Raw genomic sequence first — 22,229 nt, forward strand, 5'->3', positions numbered from 1 at the left:
TATAGCTTTTAATTAATAAATAAAAGCTAAATAAGCATTGCAAGTTTATTGCTTAGCATATTATTATTTTTAATTAAGAAAGGTTATTTAAATAAGGGTAATTTTTATACCTTAGCCCTTTTAATATATATTAATAATATTATTTTTTATAATAATAATTTTTATATTATTAAAGTTAAGTATTATTTTAAAAATAAGTATTATCTTTAGCTTATATTAAATATTTATTTTTTTAATCTTTTCTTTCTTTATTATTAAAAATATTAAAGTAATTATAAGAATAATACATATGGGCATTACGTGCAGCGTGCCTATGCAATGGGTGCGTTGCAGGCAATGCATAGATTTAAAGGTGCAAGGTTTAAACTAGTCTTATTAATAGCAGCTGCCAGCCGGTGCCAGCTGGCTGCCAGCTAGCGGTTACATGCCCTGCATATAAATTATTATAACTAGCTTATAATTAAATAAAGAAAGGCTGCAACTTTATTATAACTTACTCTTTACATTATAACTAAATTAATTATATATTTTATTTATTTATTATTAATTATATAAAAGCTAAATTAATATTAATTAATAATTACTTATAATAATTATAAATAATTAAGTTTTTTAAAAATTATTTATAAGCATTTATAAGTAATATAATTTATAATTTTAAAAAAGTTATTTATAAGCATTTATAAGTATAAAACCCTTATAAAAAAGCTATTTATAAATATTTATAAGTGTAAAAGAATAACCTTTAACTCCTTTAATAAGCATGCTTAAAAATAATATATTAAAAAAGCCTTCCTTATAATACCCTTAATTCTTTACAACCTTCTTAAGCAAATATAATTATATATTATTAAAAACTTTCTTTTTAAGCTATTTATAAGCATTTATAAAACCTTAAGTTAATTAATAAAGCTGTTTATAAGCATTTATGGGTGCATAGTAAAAGAAGATTGTTTGCCATTAATGCATAGCCTTAAGAAGCTTAAAAAGCCTTTTTTATAATACCCTTAAAAGCCCTTTACAAGGCACCCTTAATTGCCAATGCCTTTGCCTGCAATTAGCATGTTAAAAAGCCCTCCTTGCAATACCCTTAAAAGCCCTTTATAAGGCACCCTTAAGAAGCCCTTACTTAGCACTTATAAGAAGCCCTTAAGTGGCAACCTTAAGAAGCTCTTGCTTAATACCCTTAAGAAGCCCTTTTTTATAATTAACGCTCCTTAAGGCACTTATTTAACGCCCTTAAGCTCTTTAACCCTTTAAAAAAACCTTTAAATACTTAATAAAGCATAAGGTACTTAAATACTTTAAAGTATTAATAAATAATGTTTCTTTTAAGCGATTTACACATTTAATTAACACGTTTAATTAAATATTTTAAAGTATTAATTAATAAAAATAAGTAATTAATATAATTATTTTATTTACTTAATTAACTTAAAATTATTAAAGGGAATAATTAAGATTTATTATAAGTTTAATTATATAAATAACTTAATTAAACCTTTAAATTATTTATCTTTTAATAATAATTAATATTTAATTAATAAGCATAACCTTTCCTCTTTTTAATGCTTTTTTTATTAACGCCTTTTAATAAGATCTTAAGTATAAATTACTTTAAAATTAATATAAGTTAATTTATTAAGCAATAATAATATTTAAGCATTATTATTTATAAATAAATAATTTAAAAGCTAATTATTAGCTTATAAGCATAGCAAAAAAATATTTTCTTTCCCTTTTTCTTTTTTTACCTTATAATTAACCTTTATAAAATCTATATTAATAATAATAATGATAAATGCTTATTACTAGCTGTAAAAAAGCCCTTGCCCCTTAGCTATTTAATCTTCCTTAAAACTCTTTAAAAGCAACCACTTTTAAGCATTATTTATAAGCATTTATAAATCCTTAAGTTATAATAATAAAGTTATTTATGGAAGTTATAAATATATAACGTGAAAATGCTATTTGCTAATAATATAACTTAATATTTAAATTAAAACGCAAGCTAAAAATATATATCTTTAATATTTATTATAATAAGTTAATAAGTAATGTTAATAATATTAATAATCTTAATACTCCTTTTTAATTAATTCCTTCTTAATAGCCTTAAAGGTAATTACAGCCTTTTTTATAGCTAGCTTATCCTTAATAAGTTACTTTTCATTAACCTTAACCTTCTTAGCTAACTCCTCCTTAATAACCTCCTTTTTTATAAGGTTATTAAGCATATTAATAAAAATACCCCTTTATATTATTTAATTAATTATATTATATATATAAAATATTAAAATCATTAAAGCTTTAATAATATTAACAGCTATTATTATTATTATAGCCTTAAGCAAAGCTAAGTATATAATTAACCTTATTATAAGCCTTAATAAATAATAATTAAGAATTATTAAAAGAATAAAAAAATAATTAAAAAAAAACTATTTAAAATAATAATAATTATATTTTTATAAAGATAATTATAACTTAAAAGAAAAGGATAATTACTTAGCATTAAGTAATAACCTTAATAATATTTATAATAATTACTTTAATAAATGCTTTAATAATAATAATTAAGCTAATAATTATAACTTAAACTTTTAATTAATTAAAGTGCAGCATTTAAATACTTTAAAGCTTTAAAGTATTATTAAATAAATAATTTAATTAAGTAATTTAAATACTTTAAAGTATTACCTTAATAACTTAATAACCCACTTTTGTTAACTTAATAAATAATTTAATTAACTTAAAGCAAATAATTTATAAAGGAAATATAATTTTAAAGCATATATATATATATATATATAATTATTAATATAAAAATAATATATATAAGCATTATATATAATATGCTTATGCAATAAATACATTATAAGCAATGTATAAATTTAAAGATATAAGGTTTAAATTAATCTTATTAATAATAGCTATTAGCTAGTGCCAGCCGGCTGCCATTTAGCGGTTACATACCCTGCACATAAACCATTATAGCTAACTTATAGCTAAACAAGGAAAGGCTATAGCTTCGCTGCAACCTACCCTTTACATTATAGCTAAATTAATTATATACTTTATTTATTTATTATTAATTATATAAAAGCTAAATTAATAATAATAATAATAAAAGTATTATTTATTTATATAATTATAATATTAAAATTATTTACATTATTATTTAAAATAAAAAAGCATAAGTTATAAATAAAGATAATTATACTTAATTCCTTATAATAATATTTATAATATATTATTTATTAACATATATTAAACTTAATAATATTATATAAAGGTTTAATAATATATATAATAATATTAAGAAAATACTTATTATAAATCTTTAATAATAACCTTATAAATATTATATATTTAAGCTTTAACTTTAATTATAAATAAGCTTAAATAATATTTTAAAGCTTAATATGCATTTTTTATTAAAGAAGAAATAATGCTAAAGTAATTAAAAGTTATTAGCTTAATTATTAAATAATAAGGAATTAAATAAAAATTTCTTTCTATTATAATTATTGCAATTAACTATTATAAAGCATAACTTTTTATATAGCTTTTTAATTTTACCCTTAATCTTGCATATCCTTTAAAACTTAAAGAATTATATATTATTATATATCTTCTTATTATAAAGTATAAACTTAAAAACATTATATTTAATTAAGTTTAATACTTCCTTATAATTAAATTCCTTAAATAAGTTTTTAAATATAGTAATTATATTATTTTATTAAAGCTTTAATATAAGTTTATAATTATCTTTCTTATATTAAATAATAAATATTTAATTAAGAAATGCTTAAATAATAAATATTTATATTAAAAACGCTTTAATAAAAGTTTTTAATTTATTCTTTACTTTTAAAGGTTATCTTTATTACCTTAGTTTTAAAGGATTTAAATATATATTTAAAAGATTTAGCTTAAAGTATATAATATATTATAAATTATTATTTAACTATAAAGTTTAAATTATAATATCCTTTATTTTATTATAATAATATAGCTATATTATTATAAATTAAAAGATTATTAAGTTATTTTAAAGATTTAAAATAAGGTTATAATTATTAATAATAAAAAGTTTATATAAGCCTTATTATTTATTCTTTTCTTATTATATTCTTATATTACTTTATAATAATAAATTAAGAGTTTTTATAATATTAAGTTTATTATAAATATTAAAAACTATATTTATTTATTATTTAATATTTATTTTCCTTAAAAACTTTATTATTATTTTAATAACTTTAGCTTATTTATGCATTAAAAAAAATAAAAGCTAAGTTTTTTATAAGGTATAAATAAGCCTTAAAGATAAGTAATATAAGTATAATGCCTTAAGGGTTATAAGTATTATTAATAGCCTTTATTATTATTTAAAGAATAGCTTTTTTTATATAAATAATAATTAATTTAGCATATAAAATATTAAATGCTTATTAAAGAAAAATATAATAATATTTAACCTTATTAATAAATTAATAAGCTTTTATTAAAACTTATTTATAAGCAATTCTTATTATTTATATTATTCTTTAAAATTTAATAAATATAAAGTTTATATTAATATTATAAAGTATTTAATTAAAGGGGCTAAGATAAGTATTAATTTAGCATTTATAAAGTACCTTTTATATATTCTTAATTAAGAGTAACTTAAAAAACTAAGCTACTTAAAACATTATTATTAAATTAATAATATAAAAAATAAGCTTATTTTTAAGAAAATATATAATATTAATAATAATTTTATAATTAAAGTTATAATTATCTTTTAAAATAAACTTAAATCTTTATGAAGCAAAACTATAAAGTTAATAATAATAATAAAACTTTATAATAATTTTTAAAGTCTTTACCTTTATATTATATTTAACATTCTTTAGCAAGTAATTAAGATATTTAATTAATAAGTATTTAAAATATTAATATAATTAATATAATTCCTTTTTTATAAAGAATATAATAAAAGTATACAAAAAGTATTATAAATATCCCTACTTTTAAATAATTAAAAATGTTTTTTTAAAGCTATTTAATTATTATTAAATTAACTTATTTATTACATTTTATAAATAAATATATAACTTATTTATATTATTTATATAAAGCAAAAAAGGGGTGTATTTTCTAATAATATAAAAGGTAATTAAATTAATTATAGCCTTTATTATTATCATTTTTAAAGATAAAGCTTATAATTCCTTATTAAATTTAATAAGTGCTTTTCTTATTTATAAAGTATTAAGTTAAATAAAAGGGTTTTTATATTAAAAAGCAAGGTATTATTTATATCTTATTATAAAGAAAATTATAATATTTATATTAAGGATAATGCCTTAAAACTAGATATAAGTATATCTTTTAATTAAAGTAAATTAAAAAGCAAAAGTAAATGCTATATCCTTTTTATCTTTATTAATATTATCTTTCTTAATAGCTATATTTTTTAAAAAGAAATTATAAAAAAAGGTATTATTTATAATAATTTAATAATATATTATATTATCTTTATAATTATTTTCTTTATTATTAAAGATAATTCCTATATTAAGTCTTTTATACTTTATAAGAAATGCAGCATAATTAATATTAATAGCCTTATAATTAGTATATTTTACTTATATAAGGTATTAATTATAATATTATTAATATTTTATTAATAAATAATTTAAAAATTAATAATTAATTTTATTATAAATATAATACTTCTTATTTCTTAAGGTATTTTATTAATTACTATAATAAAAGTTATATTAAGAATAAAAGCTATTATTATTAAAATTACCTTAATTAAAATTACCTTAATTAAAATTACCATAATTAAAGCTTTCCTAGCTATATTTATTATAGCTTAATAGCTTATTATCTTAATATTAATAATTAATATAATATACTTTATTTCCCTTATTATTAATACTTTAATTATTTTTATTATAATATTAATTAGCATTATATTAAAAATTAAGTTTAAGAAAAGATTTTAATCTTAAAAATAATAATTTATATAAGTACTTAAAATTAAAAAATGCATATTATAGTTTTAATATACTTATATAAGCATAAATAATCATTATTTATAAAAAGTTATTCCCTTAATAAAGTACGTTAAGTGCTTATTAATATAATTATAGTTTATTAAATATTATAATAAAAACTTTTTAAAAATACTTATTAATATTCTTTAAGTTAATATATATTTTATTAAATATAATTAAGGTTTAATTATAAAAATATTATTAATAATTAACCTTTATATTAAAGTAAGCTTTAAGCTTTAAGTATATATTATAAATAAAGGACTTTATATTAATATAATAAATATAATAAATCTTAATATAGTTTTTTAAAATTAAGAAAAATATTACATAAAATTATTTAAGTTTAATATTTATTATTTAATAAATATTAAGGAAGATCCTTATTTTATTATTTAATAAATTATATAGTTTATTGCCTTAATTCTTGTTTTCATTTTATATTTTATTAAATTATGCATTATTATTAATATTAAAAAAACTATTTATTATTTCTTAAGGGGGTAAGTTTTAATATAAATTATATAATTATAAAGGTTTTAATATTATAATAAGTAATAATATTAAGTATAAAGTCTTTATTAACTTTTTAAAAGAAATGCTTATAAACTATTCCTTAAGTTATAAAGTTTTTAAATATTTTAATAAACTTAATTTTTATTAAGATAATATTTCTTAATATTTTAAGAAAGCCCTTATATTTAATTAATTAAAGATTTCCTTTTTATAAGATAATAATTATAATGCTTATTATGGGGAAGTTAATTAAATAAAGTTTTATTTTAATTTTATAAATAATTAAAGATAAAAAGGTTATAATCTTTAAAATTCTTTATTATCTTTAATAAAAGGAATTAATTGCTTTAAGTTTTAATAAAAAGAAGCAAAAGCTATAAATAATAAAATTATATTAAAAGCTAAGGTTTTTTAAATTTCTTAAATAATAAGTATTTCTTAAATATTTATTATCTTTAGCTTTTAAAATTAAAGTTATTAAATATAAAACTTAAAGAGTTTATATATATTAATTACCTTATATAATTCCTTTTCTTATTATAAAGAATTGTTAAATTATACGTAATTACTAATATTGTTAATAATTAAATAAGTTTTAATAATAACTTAATTGTGTTTTCTTTTGCTTTATTTTAGCAAACCCCTTTCTTTTTAATAATTAAGCCTTTTTTATTAAAGCTAATGTTATTACTTAAGGCACTAATTATTTAATATGCTTTGGCAGTTAATTCGTAGCGAACTGCTTAATTTAATATACCCTTTTAAATTTATAAGTATTAAAAAGCTAAATATAAAATTAGCCTTAGTTTTTTATTGCTTTGCGCTTAGTTCTTAAAGGGTTTTCTTTTAAAGTGTTTTCCTTTTTTTATTCCTTTATACTTTTTAGCTTAAGTTAATAAAGAAATCCCGTTTACTTTCCAGCTAATAAGGCTTTTATTAACCTATTTACTATTATTTTTGCCATTAATATATATTTTATTAATATCTTATCGCTTTAAATTTCCTATTAAAGCTAATAATTATAAATATTTATATATTATAATTTTATCTTAAAAGTAATAACTTTCTTATTAATTAAGTTAATAATTTAAGTATTATTATATTTAATTTAAATAATGCTATTATTTAATTTTATTAATAGTTTTTTAAGGAGCTTGCTTATAAAAAGCATTTTCTTTATAACTTATATAAGTATTAAAAGCTTAGCTTTTATTATTAATATAATAATTATATTTTACTTATTTACCCTTTAATTAATAAAACCTTTAAATAATTATATTATAAATGCTTAAAAGCTTTTTTAATTAAAAAAGTTATTTATAAATAATGCATTACTTATAATAATAAGGTTATTAAAATTTTTAAAGGAAAGGATAATATGCTTAATGCTATTAAGATAAAAAAAACTTAATTAATAATATTTTAATGCTTTAAACTTAAGTTAATTAAGAATTAAATAAGTTATAAAATAGTAAATGCAATATTTAATTAAATGAATATTGTAGTAAATAATAATAAACTAATCTTTTATTAATAGCTATATATTTTAGCTAATAAAGCAGTATCTTTTTATAATAATAGCTCTTTGCTTATTATAAGAATTATATAAGAAATTTTCTTTTTATTAATAATAATAATATTTTATTTATATAAAGCTACAATATATATATATATATATATATATAAAGCTTGTTAATTTAATATGTAATCCCTTTGCAAATTTACTTATATTAGAAAAACCATGCCCTAAAGCTAGATAAAAACCAATACGCTTTTTAATTCCTTTAATTAAAAGCTCCTCCCTTAACCTTTCCTAAGATCTATAAAGCCCTTTCTTATTCCTTTCTCTTAATAATCCTCTTTTTTAATCTTAATTTTAATAAGGGCCGCTTTTTATAAGCGGATCCCTTATAATTACCCAATAAAAAGTTATTACTTCCTTGCTAGGGGCTGCGGCTACTTTAATGCAAAGTTGCAAAGCTGCCTTTGCTAATGCAGGGCTTTTAATGGAGCTAATTAAGGCTTATAATAAGGCCTATTTGCTAATTAATTTAAAGACTTTTCGCAAGGGGGCCGTATTATAGGGCGCATTTTAGGGCGCCGTTAGCTTAAGGTTTTAAGGGCCTAGGGCTCTCTTTAGGTGCCTATTTCTATTAGCTTTGATAGGGTTTTCGGGGCCCTAAGCATGGGCCCCTTTTTTTTTTAGCTAGGGGGGTCGCGGGTAGGTAGGCCGCGATTTGCTATAGCGTAGTTAAGGGGAAAATTCTTAAAAAAGGTCTTAGCGGCCGCGGCAGGGTTTAAACCTATGCCCTTCGTGAAAAGAAGCCAAACACATAACCAATGCATTACGCAGCCTTTTTATTAATAAGTTTAATAATCTTTTTAATATATAAGATTTAAGTTAGCTAAATTTTTTATTTAAATAGTTTTAAATAATTTTTATATTAAAAAACCATTATATTAAGTTCCCTTTATTAATCTTATACTTTTTTTAAAGTTATTAAGCAAAAACATTAACTTATTTTTATTTATTTTTTTAATAAGCTATAATAATATTATTAATATAAAAAAATATAAGAATTTTATTTTTAATATAATAATAAAGTTTATATAAAACTTATTTATAGCTATAAGCTAAAAGTATCTTTATAAATTCTTTTTATTAAAGTAATGGCAAGATTTATAACTTATAAAGTATTTTATTAAGCATTAAGATTATCTTTTTCTTTTTATATTTATAAAATATTCTTATAAAGATATCTTAATTTATTAAAGCATAAATAAATATATTAATAATATTATATTAAATTAATTTAAAGTTAAACTTAAATATAATAATAATAAGCATTTAAAATAATTATTTAATAAAAATAATAATATAAATATCTTATATTTATCCTTATACTTATTAATCTTTCTTAATAATAAATTATACTTTATACTTTTAAAATATATTATGTTTATTAAACTTATAAATATATATTTATATATAATTTAAGATTTACCTTTTAGTTATATAAGCATTTTCTTTATTAATTTTAATTTATAATTTTATATTTTTATAACTTTATAAATAATTAGCTTTTACCTTTTTAAATAATGCTTTAAATAAGTAGTTTTTTAAATTATTATGCTATTTTAATAAATTTAAAAGATTACTTTTATATATTTTTACTTCTTAATATAAACATTTCTTAATTTAAGCTTTATTAAGGATTTTTTTATTTAACTTTATCATTAAGATAGCTTTTATGCTTATAAAGAATATAGTTTATTATATAAAAGTTTAATAAACTTCTTTATTAAATAAAATTTCCTTATTTATCTTTATTTAAATTATATAAATTAAAAGTATAAGTAGCGGTAATTATAAAGATATAAATAAGAGGGTAAATTTTACATTTATATAAGCGCTATTTTATTAATCCACCTTAAAGCATTCTTCCTCTTTAACTTTTATATTTCCTTTTAATATACTATTAACATTACTTCCTTTTTTAATTTTAAACTAAGTTTTATTTTCTTAAGTATTTACTTTAATTAAATCTTTGCCTTTTAGCTTTAAGATTTTATCTTTATTTAAAAGAAAGTATTTTTTTGCTTATTTTATTAAATAATTAATATTTATAATTAAGAATTTATCTTTAAACCCTTTTTAATTTTTATTAAATACTTAATATTTATTAAAAATAATGTTTTTTATGCTAATTACCTTTTTAATAAAGAAAATTTATATTTAATAAATATTTAAAGATTAATACTTAATAAGATATTTAATTTATACTTATAATTTTAAATGCTTATATTTTCTCTTTTTAAGTTATGCATTTAAAGTTATTATATATACCTTATAATTAAAAACTTATAAATATGCTTAATTTGGTTTTAAATTTAATTATAATATGCTAAGGCATTTTAAAATTATTAATTAAAATTTATAATATAATATTTTTTATTTAAGGCTATAGCTTAGCATTTTATTATTAAGATATATAATTATATATTTGATTTCTAGCTAAAGTAAATATAAGAGTTTTAAGCCTATTTACATTGCTTATATTTTCTTTTTAATTACACCCCTTAAGCGCTTAACATTACCATTTTAAGCTTATATATTTAATGTTAAGGGCTTAATTTTAATATATTTTAATTTAATAAAGTTTTTAATTACTTATTATCTTATAAAGATTTTATTATTATATTTAATAACCTTAATAATAATTTTATATTATACTTTTATTATCTTAAGAAATAATTTAAATACTTTAAGAATTATCTTGCTTTCTTAGTTTTTAAGGTAATAATTTTAAATATATTTTAAGACTTTATATATAAGCAGTAATTATAATATGTAATTATAAATTCCAAGTTTATAATTATGAAAATTTAATGTAATTCTTTTGCCTTTTTATTTAAAGATCTTCCTTAATGCTTAATAAATTTACCTTATAATCTTAGCTAAAGCACATGCTTTATATTTAACTATTATTAATCCTTAAATACACATTCCTTAAGATAAAAATATAAGGTATTTAAGTATATATAAGCTTAAATGCCTTATTTAACCATGTTAAAAAATAACTTTATTAATAAATAATTTTTATTAAGTATAAAATATATATTTCTTTCGCTATATATTAAATATACCTTTTATTTCCTTAATTTAATATTTAATAATATATTAATTATAAATATTTTAAAGTTAGCATAAAGTTAATTTATCTTATTGCTTAAGGATTATAAGGTTATATTTATTATCTTAATAAAAGCCTTTTTTTTAAAGCTATCTTAATAATATAAAAGTAATAAGCATCCTTAAACAATAAGTAATATTTTTTAAGTAGAAAATTATTAATTTATAGTAAATTGCTATAATGCTATATTTTAAGATAAGGAGTTATTAATTGCTAAACTATAAATAATTATTATATATAGCTAATTTTATATTAAATAATTTATTATTATTATTTATAATTAAGATTATATTTATTAAGTTAAGTATTATTAACTATTAAAGAAAGTATTTTTTTATATTTATAATAAAAGCTTCCTTAGCTTTTATATTAATAATATAATACCTTAAAAGTTAATCTTTAATCTTTTTAATAATTTCTTTTTTTATTAATTTTAATATTTTTAATTTTAACTTTAATTTTAAGCCTTTAATAACTTTAATTTATACTTAAAGGTTAGCATTATTTTTAAAAGCTTTTTTAATATGCTTCTTAATATATTCCCTAGTTTTAAAGTTAGGGTAAGCTTTTTTTAAAAAGATATAAAAGCATTATATAAGGGCGTAAAGCATTTTATAAATAAAGCAGCCTTTAATAATTTCTTACTAAGCACGCTTTTTTTTATTATAACCTTTATATAAATTAATTACACTTCTTTATAATAAATTATAATCCTTTATAATATAAATATCTTTAATTTTATTATTATAATTTTTTATATTATTATACTTTATTATAAATACCCCTTTTAATACTTTAATTATTTAAGGTAAATTTAAAGCTATAAGTTTTTAATAAAAGTTATTTTTTATTTCTTAAAATATATAGTTTTTATTTATAATAACTTATCTTTAAACTTATCTTATAAATATTACTTATATAAGCAAAATCCTCTTTATAACTTATAATAAGTTTAAAATTTATGTTATTATATCTTTAGCTTTAAATAATCCCTTTTAAAAACCCTTAGCTATAATTAATTCTCATTTATTTACCTAAAAGGAAGCCTCTTTAAGGTTTTTAAGTAACTTAAAAGCCCTTTTATATATTGCTTATATTTCCATTTTCTTATTTATTAATAATAAGCCATACCTTACCTTAAGGTTTTAATGCTATTCTTATAAAGGGATTTTAGCAATATAATAATAGCTCTTATATTTTTAGAATATAATACTTAATATTTACTTTATAAATTTCTTTATAAATAATCTTTCCCTTTTATATATTAATTTAAGTTATTTATATTAATAAAGATTAATATTAAATATCTTAGCCCCATTATTAATTAAGTTGCTTATTATTTATTAATTATTTTCTTTATTTTAAATAATTTCCTTATCCTTTTCTTCATTATTTATTATTTAAAATTATGTATATTATTATATATATAATTTCTTTATATATTTCTTTTAATAAATATTTAGCATTTTTAAAATAAAGAAGAATAAAGCTTTATTAAGTATTTATAATTTAAGTTTATAAATCTAGATTTAAAGTTTAAATTTATAATTTTAATTATTTTAATCTTATAATTTCGCTAAAAACGCATTAAGGTTTTTAATATTAAAATAATTAATTATTATAAAATTAGCTTAAGGCAATAAAACTTTTAATTATTAAATTATATATAATTACTAATATTATTAATAATTAAATGGGTTTTAATAATAACTTAATTATATTTTCTTTTGCTTTATTTTAGCGGACCCCCTCCTTTCTAGTGGTTGGGCCTTTTTTATTAAAGCTAGTATTATTGCCTAAGGCATTAATTATTTAATATGCTTCGGCAGTTAGTCCGTGGCGGACCGCCTAATCTAACAAGAATACTTATTATATATAAGCAATACTTTTAAATTAATATATTACTTATTAGCGCTTTCTTTAATGTTAACTCTTTTTTTTTAAAGGAATTTCTTAAAGTTTTAAATAATAATTAACTTTTTAAATATTATTATATTTTAAAAAGCAAAGTTTTTTATAAAGCATTAAAGTAAATTATTATTTATATTTTAACGTTTTATTATTTTTTTTATAAACTTAAGAATAATAGTGTTTACTTAATTAATTATGTTATTTGCTTTTATTACTAATTTATTTTAATAATTAAAATTAATTTATTAGCTTTAAAACCTTTTATTAAGGTTAAAGAATAATTAAAGTTTTTGCATAAAAGTATTATTAATATTTAAGGGTATTTCCTTAGCATTATTATTAAATTTAGCCATCTTACTAAGCTATTAAAATATTTAAGTAATTTATATATAGGGGAAAAGAAAGAGGGTAATTAAGGAGATATAATAAGATTATTTTAAAGCATAAAAAAAGAGTATTAATTATATAATAAAAAAGTATTTATTAAAGAATATTTATTAACTTAAATAAATATAAGTTATTATTTATATTAAAGTAAAGTAATTATAAATATTTTTAGTGTTAATTGCATAATAAAATGCATTATATAATTAATAAATTTAAGGCATTATTAAGGACTTATTAATTAATAAGTTAAATCTTTATAATAAAAAGGTTAAGGCATTATTAATTTCTTTTTATTAGTTTTAATTATAATATAATTATTAATACTTAATTAAGTAAGGTTTTATTATTAATAATTACCTATCTTTATAATATTAATATTAATTATTTAATATAAATATTATAACTTAATTATAATAATTCTTATTATTAATAATTATTGTTTAATTAATAATAATATAAATTTATTACTTATTTATTTTATTATTTATAACTATTTATAAGCAATTATTAATTAATATTAATTAAGTTAATATATATTAATTAATAGTAATTAATTATATTTAAATCGGCTATATAAAAGGAAGGAAGGTTATAGCCATAAGCTGTAAAACCTCCCTTTAGCTATAAACTATTTAGGGGTAGTTATATATAGCAGCACGTAACCCTTGCCTGCCGGTGCTTTAATACTAATTGCCCATAATGCTTATCATGCCCAGTGCTGCTATCCCCTTATGGCACGCCCATAACTATAGTATTTTTAATATTATAATAAGGAAGGATAATATTTAATTTTAAAATAATAAAGTAATAAATATTAATATTATAATAATTTTAATAAATAAAGTTTAGTATTTTATATATAATTAACTTAATTATTATAAGTATAATTGCTTTAATTATTATAAGAAAATAAAAATACAGCTTATTTAAAGAGGTATAAATTTTTTTTTATAAGGTAAGGCTTAAAAGTATTGTTAACTTAATGCTAGCTTAAGTTTAAAGCAAGCTAGCTATATATTAGTTAATTTAACGTTATAAAAACGCTTAAAATTTAAGAAATTCTTATTAATAAAGTAAGTTACTTATAATTAAACATTAATTAATTGCAAATTATATAATAAATTTATAATTTTAAGGTTTTAAATAAAAAAGCTTATATAAAAGGCTTATATTAAAGGATTATAAAAATGTTATTAATTTAATTATTAACTTATATTTAAATAATTATCTTTTATTAACTTACTTTAATTAATATATTAAATTATAAAGGTTAAAAATATATTAATTATAAAAAATAAGTTAAGCTTTTAATATATTTAAAAGGTATTAAAGTATAATTAAATAGCTAAATAAAAAGCAATATTTAATTTATAATTAAATTATAATATTTTTTATTTTTTATTATATAGCTGCTTTTTAAGGCTTATTATAAAAATTTAAAAAAAAAGATATATTATAATTTAAGCTTTGCTTATTATAATTAATAAATAAGCTTTAGCCTTATAAAAATAAGCTTTAATATAAATATAAATAAAAAGTAAATTTCTTTCTTTATATTTTAAATACAAACCTTATTTAAGTACTTTATAATAAATAATTTAAGGTTAATTTATAATAACTTTTTATTTATATTTATATTAAAGCTTATTTTTATAAAGCTAAAGCTTATTAATTAATTATAATAAATAAAGCTTAAATTATAATATATTTTCTTTTTTTAAATTTTTATAATAAGCTTAAAAAAATAATTATTTAATAAAAAATAAAGGATATTATAATTTAATTATAAATTAAATATTACTTTTTATTTAATTATTTAATTATATTTAATATTTTTTAAATATATTAAAAGCTTAGCTTATTTTTTATAATTAATATATCTTTAGCTTTTATAATTTAATATATTAAATAATAAAAATAATTATTTAAGCATAAGTTAATTATTAAGCTAGCGGTATTTTTATAATCCTTTAATATAAATTATTTATATATGCTTTTTTATTTAAAGCTTTAAGATTATAAAGTTATTATATGCTTTATAATTAATTAATATTTAATATATTAATAATTTGCTTTTTTAATAAGGTTTTCTTTAAGGTTAAGTATGCTTTATAACGTTATATTAATTAATATATAATTAATATGCTTTAAGCTTAAGTTAACATTAAGCTAATTATACTTTAAGCCTTATCTTATAAGAAAACTTTTATATTTTTTTAAATAAATTTCTTTTCTTTACTTATTTTAATTAATAAAAGCTATATTTTTATTTTTTTATAATAATTAAAATAATTATATTTATAATAATTAAGTTAATTATATATAAAATACTTAACTTTATTTATTAAAATTATTATAATATTAATATTTTATTATTTTATTATTTTAAAATTAAGTATTATCTTTTTTTATTATAATATTAAAAACGCCCTTATATTATTATAAAATAAAGTAAAAAGCTTTAAATATCTTTAATTATTTTTTATAATTAAGTTAAGCTTTTATTATAAAGGTTAAATTATTAATTATTAATAATATTTTATATTTATTTAATTAACTTTAAGCTTTTATTATATAAGTTAATTAATTAAATTAAATAAAAATTCTTTTTTATAATATTATTATAATATAATTAAGCTAAGCTTAATATATTTTTACTTAAAAAAGTTTTTAAATATAAAGTAAACCTTTTTTAAAAAGCTTTTTAATTATCTTTTAAATATTTTTATAAAATTAATATAAGGTAAAATTAATTATAAAAAGTTTTTAATTAATTAAATATATAAAAAAATTAAGCTCTTTTAATATTAATTACTTTTTTATTTATTATAAATTTAACCTTTATTTTTATTAATTAAGTTATTAAATATTTTTAAAATAAAAAAAGCTTAATAAGCCATTATTATTTTTTTTAAGTTTTATTATATTAAGTTTTATATAATTATATTATAAATTTATAATATAATAAAACTTTAAATATATATTATAAGTTAGCTTTATTTTTTAAAGTTAAAGGTATTTAAATAAGGTTAATATTTAAAGTGCAAAGAAAGAGGTTTGCTCCTTATTTATACCCGCATTAAAGCTTATTTTTATAAGGCTAAAACTTATTAATTAATTATAATAAGCAAAGCTTAAATTATAACAATTTTTATATATATTTTATAAATATTCTTAAAATTATAAAGATTATAAAAATATATGTATTAATAATATAATTATTTATATTAAAATAGTTATATAAAAAATAGCTTATATTAGGAGGATTTGAGATTTTGGAGCGGAGGGGGGGAACACGAGTCAAAATGACAGGGGGGGCTGCACTTCGTTTTCCACACACAGTAGCTGGCGGGTTTGCAACTGCGCCTGGCCGCTCCAGCCGATAAGCTCCTCTAATAATCGTAGAAACCGCCTGATAAGAGCTATAGCTCGCCCCTGGACAATGACTTCACAGCACCTGAGCCGGAAAGCCAAGGCCGTGATGTCAGCCGTTGGCACACCAAACTCGTCCGCCAACCTCTCCGTCTCTTTCTCTGTTACTTCCTTCATTGCGACGAATATGCTCTCAACCTGAGCACTCTTTCTCTCAGCTCCAAAGATCCGGTCGAAACGCCGCTTCAGCAACATGAAGCCCCTCATTGCAGCGCCCGCTCTCGGGCTGATGATCTTTCGGGCTTACTCTAAGAAATCATTAACGACCGGTGGTCTCATTGCAGCCACCCTCACAGGCATCGCCCATGCAGTACACCCGTGGAACCTGCCTTTCGCCCTCCTCTGTGTCTTCTTTCTCGCCGGCACTCGAGTTACTCACGTAAGGCGACCCCGAGACTCTCAGGCCAGCTGACAGCAAGAGCTGACTTGATGTACTTTTAGGTGAAAGAAGATGTCAAGGCAAAGCTGACCATGGCCTCGAAAGGCACTTCTGGTGGTGAAGGGCCGCGAAACCATATTCAAGGTATTGACCCCTTCCCCCGACTTCCCCCGAAAGTGCCCTACAGCATCGACTGACCTTGTTTCCCCCATGCAGTCCTCGCGAACTCGGCCGTCGCCTCGATCCTCTCTATCCTCCATGCGTACCAGCTCCGACAACGCGCGGCGTCCGTTACCCAACAAGAAGCCGTTCCCGAAGGATCGTTCTGCTTCGCCTGGGGCGGTGACATCCTCGTCATCGGTATCATCGCAAATTACGCCGCCGTCGCTGCCGACACCTTCTCGTCAGAGCTTGGTATTCTCGCCAAGGGTCCGCCACGGCTGATCACGTCGCCCACTTTCCGAAAGGTGCCACCGGGCACAAACGGCGGTGTCACACTTACGGGACTGGGTGCGGGATTGCTGGGAAGCATGATCATCGTCGTAACATCTATGCTGTTCTTGCCCTTCTGCAACGAAACAACAGCCGGGAAGCTCGGCGGGGGTCAGCCGTGGACGCTGCCGCAGAGGAACACCTTGATGTTCGCCCTGACACTGTGGGGTGCGCTTGGCAGTGTGCTCGATTCGGTCCTCGGGGCGGTATTCCAGCGCAGCGTGAGGGATGTCCGGAGCGGGAGAATAGTCGAGGGTGAGGGCGGCGAGCGCGTCCTCATCTCTTCTCCAGCCCGCAAGTCGGAGCACAACCTCAAGCGGGCGGAGGTCAAGTCCGCCGTTCTCAGCGGCGAGGGCAAGCGCGCGGTGGAGAAGACGGGGAGCTCGGCAGTGGATGACGCCGAGGGCGTGGACAAGTACGATCCCAAGAACAAGCACCGGAAATCAAGCTTTGGTGACGAGAGGCCCTCGAGAGTGGTCGAGTCCGGCTGGGATATTCTCGACAACAACGATGTCAACTTTCTGATGGCGTTCTCCATGTCTCTGGGCTCGATGATCATCGCGTCTTGGTATTGGGGCCTGCCTCTGCAGGACATTCTCAAGTTATAAAGATCTACATGCTATATAATGAGACCGCTGCATGCTGGCTGGGTGGAAGGCGAGGTGTTGGTGGAGAAGACGTTGTACGGCGAGGCGCTGGAGGCGTGGATGTGAAGCCAGTTTCGCAACTCACCTGAGTGCTGCCGGAGCCATGTAGCGCAATGTGATAAGCTCAGCAGACCGGATAACCTCTACTTGTGCCGATCAGATGATTGCCAATGCGGTGATGTTAGACCAGTTACGTGGGATCGCCTTATAGTCTCAGTTCTAGGATTGATTCGCGGCTAGATGGCGCAGAAACATTTGATCAGCATGAGTTCCTCGGAGTGTTCGGCTATGTCTGTAATTCCTGAGAAAAATGTGTTGTCTTAGGCACCCGTACTGGCAAATGATGCAGTGGTATCTTCCTCAGCGGCTCATGTCCATCTCAGTCCTGTCGGGAACCAGGGACCGGGGTTTGGACACCCACCAAGAGCACCCCTGCAACCGCAGATGCAGCTGTGATCCTTGCACAACGGCCCCACGCTAACAACGCGTCTAAGACGCGTTTTAATTGATTCTCGAACTGCATGTTCCTGACGGACAGACGAACCCACCACGCAACGACACCCTGCTATGATTGTACCAGCCTCTTTTTTGTTACTAGCACACCACAGCCATTCTTGAATTTCCGGAACAGAGAAGAAACCAGCCATGAACCTCAGTCCGAGCAAACGGCGCAAGCACAAGGACATCGCCGGCGCCATGTTCACTGGCCGCGGCGTTGCGCCTCTGTCCTCCGCTGCGCCCTCATCATCGCCGGCCTTTGGAACACCAGTGCACCCCGTCAGACCCTTCAGCATCTCCACAAGCAAGCAAGCTCCCATACTGCCGATTCTGCTCCCAGCTGCGACTCTACGGCCTCTCGCCTTCCGAACCTTCACCAAGAAACACTCGCTCACCCTAACGTCTTCTGCACTACAGGAGCTGGCAAGCTTCATTGGCCGGCACTGCGGTTCAGGATGGCGGGAAGAAGGTCTGGCTGAGAAAGTGCTGGAGGAGGCCGCGCGATCATGGAAGAACAGGAACGGAGGAGTCATCGTTGACGCAGCAAATCCCGAATTGAAAGAGATCCTAAAGGCATTGGAGGGCAACATGAGTGGTGGAAGGGTCGTCACTGGTGCTAGGGGCCTCAGTCGACAAAACAGTCTGCTCCTGGATGCGCAACAGGAGGACGGCGATGTGTCCAACGCGAGATTGGGTCTGAGACCAATGGCTGCGCTGACGCGTGAGGAGAGCCAGACAAGTTTCGGAATGTCATCGTTGGAGGTCGACCAGGATCAGGAGGATGATATTAAGGACCCGAGGCAGTGGCTGAAAGTCATCAATGCGCTGGAGCAGCCAAGATATATATACAACGTGGAGAAGAAGCACTTCGAGAGGTGAGTACTTGAATCCCAGAATGGCCAGAGTTCAGAGGACATGCTTACGATAATGAAATCAGGGAAACCAAAAAGCCGTCATTGATGCCACCAGCTTCTCACAAGACAATAGTATTCCGCAACCGCTTCAATGTCATCCACCAACGTCTTCTCCGCAACGAGTCCTTCCAAACATCCGCTGTTTCCGCGGCCCGCGCAACTTCTGCCAAAAAGTCTGACCCAGGTGCATCAGCATTCCACAAAATCACCCCGATAGCAAATCTGCTTGGCCGTCACGGCAGCCAACACATGCTTCTAGGCATGCTGACCGTCCTACCAACCGGGAATCTGGCTGTCAGTGACCTCACCGGCTCGATCAAGCTTGATCTCAGACAAGCAGTCGCCATCCCGGAGGACTCGTCGTGGTTTACACCCGGTATGATCGTCCTTATCGACGGTGTCTACGAGGAAGATGAGGATGCTTCGGTTGGCAGCAAAGTCGGCCTGAGTGGAAGTTCCGGCGTTGGAGGTGTCCTAGGTGGACGATTCCAGGGCTTCTTAATAGGCCAGCCGCCCTGCGAGAAGCGACGCGTGACCCTGGGCGTCAGTGGTCCTGATAGCGACACCATTGGCGGGGGCTTCGGGTGGATCGACTTCTTGGGTGTGGGCAGTGAGCGGGCCACGGGCTCTCGTATGAGGAGAGTACAGCAGAGGCTACTCCGGAGGCCCCTGTCTGAGGATGATCCAGACAAGGGCAGGGGAAGGATGGTGGTCCTGGGAGAGATGAATCTCGACCAGCCACGAACGCTGCAAGCTGTGAAGAAGGTCCTATCAGGCTATGCGAATGAGCCCGAGGGGGAAACACCGTTGTGCTTCGTGTTTACAGGGAATTTCACACAGCATGCGGTCATGGCTAGAGGTGGGAGTGGAGGCAGCGTGGAGTACAAAGAGTATTTCGACTCTTTGGCAGCGGTTCTGGCAGAGTTCCCCATGCTCCTCACTTCCGCTACATTTGTGTTTGTGCCAGGAGACAACGACGGCTGGGCTTCGGCATTCTCTGCGGGTGCGGCTACGCCCCTTCCCAGGAAATCGGTACCAGATTTGTTTACGAGCAGGATAAGGAGAACGTTTGCGAGTGCCAACAGTGAGGCCACAAAGGGAGGACAGGAGAGCAGTGGCGAGGCTATTTTCACATCAAACCCGAGCCGGCTGAGTTTATTTGGGCCATGCCACGAAGTTGTCCTGTTCCGAGACGACATCTCGGCCAGGTTGAGGAGGTCAGCCGTCCGTCTGAAGCGGCCCCGGGACGCAGAGAACGGCGACGAGCCACCGGACGGCGAGGATATGGACATGTCAGGCGCCAACGATGCGCTGGAAAATGGCGAGGGCGAACCGCTTCCTGACGAGATGGACGTGGACCCCTCTACGCCGCGGAAGAAAACGAAGCACTCGGAGCCTGAGGTCCCCTATGACATCCTTGCCGCCCGAAAACTGGTCAAGACGGTCCTGGACCAAGGCTACCTCGCCCCGTTCCGCCAGTCGGTCCGCCCTGTGCACTGGGACTACGCGGGCTCGATGCATCTGTACCCTCTCCCCACGGCCATGATCCTCGTGGACGCTACGGCGCCGTCCTTCTGTGTCACGTATGAAGGGTGTCATGTTATGAACCCCGGGTCGCTGCTTGTCACAGGGAGGAGAGGCATGGCGAGATGGGTTGAGTACGAGATTGGCAAGACGGGAACGGTCAGAGAGGTCTTGTTTTAGAAACTTTGGACATGAAGACAATAGATGATGGTCTCGCACAGCGTAGAGGGCCTGGTGGCTTTATGATTAATGATATATTTGGCATATGTACTCGGTCCCACAACGAGTCTATCTATAATTTATTGACACGAAGCTGAGCAACTCCAGTCTCGATCACGAAGCTTTTTGTTTCATTACGCAAAAAGTCACTGCAAAGCGCTGAGACCTGCCATCCCGAACACAATAAACTTTTGTCGCCAAGTGAAGGACAGATTCTGCTCGGTGGCCTACATCACAGCCCCAAAGCCGATTAAGCATGGCACACATCGTCCATAGCGCCTCGACTTTCGATACGCCTCGAAAGTATTCAGAATGATGATTCATCCCATGGCAAGGGCGCAGATTTAGCAATGGGAGTAGACGTATCGAGCCTCTTTGCTTTTGGAATTGGCGTCAAAGAATGATGCAGTGCGAGACCGAAGCGTGCGGGAACGTGGGCATGGCATCACCTGGATCATCTGCACGATAGCCAACTCTACTACGATGATGTATACATCGGTCAACACAAGGACAAGGGGCACACCGGCCTGAGGAGCTATTGCTCCAGGCAGTGGAAA

General features: G+C 25.5%; 2 protein-coding genes across 2 annotated transcripts; both read left to right on the forward strand.

The window, feature by feature from the left end:
* Positions 1–17,192: 17,192 nt before the first annotated feature.
* INS49_012979 (uncharacterized protein) lies at positions 17,193–18,478 on the forward strand (the record flags this gene model as incomplete). The annotated part of the gene is made up of 3 exons (XM_043173681.1): positions 17,193–17,378; positions 17,441–17,522; positions 17,595–18,478. The coding sequence occupies 3 exons, from the start codon at positions 17,193–17,195 to the stop codon at positions 18,476–18,478; spliced, it is 1,152 nt and encodes a 383-aa protein (XP_043022978.1).
* Positions 18,479–19,162: 684 nt separating this feature from the next.
* On the forward strand, positions 19,163–21,633 carry INS49_012980 (uncharacterized protein; the record flags this gene model as incomplete). The annotated part of the gene is made up of 2 exons (XM_043173682.1): positions 19,163–19,890; positions 19,953–21,633. The coding sequence occupies 2 exons, from the start codon at positions 19,163–19,165 to the stop codon at positions 21,631–21,633; spliced, it is 2,409 nt and encodes an 802-aa protein (XP_043022979.1).
* Between the last annotated feature and the right edge of the window lie 596 nt (positions 21,634–22,229).

The sequence above is a fragment of the Diaporthe citri genome (genome assembly GCF_014595645.1).
Source record: "Diaporthe citri strain NFHF-8-4 chromosome Unknown scaffold_6, whole genome shotgun sequence".
In the NCBI taxonomy this organism is placed as follows: domain Eukaryota; kingdom Fungi; phylum Ascomycota; class Sordariomycetes; order Diaporthales; family Diaporthaceae; genus Diaporthe; species Diaporthe citri.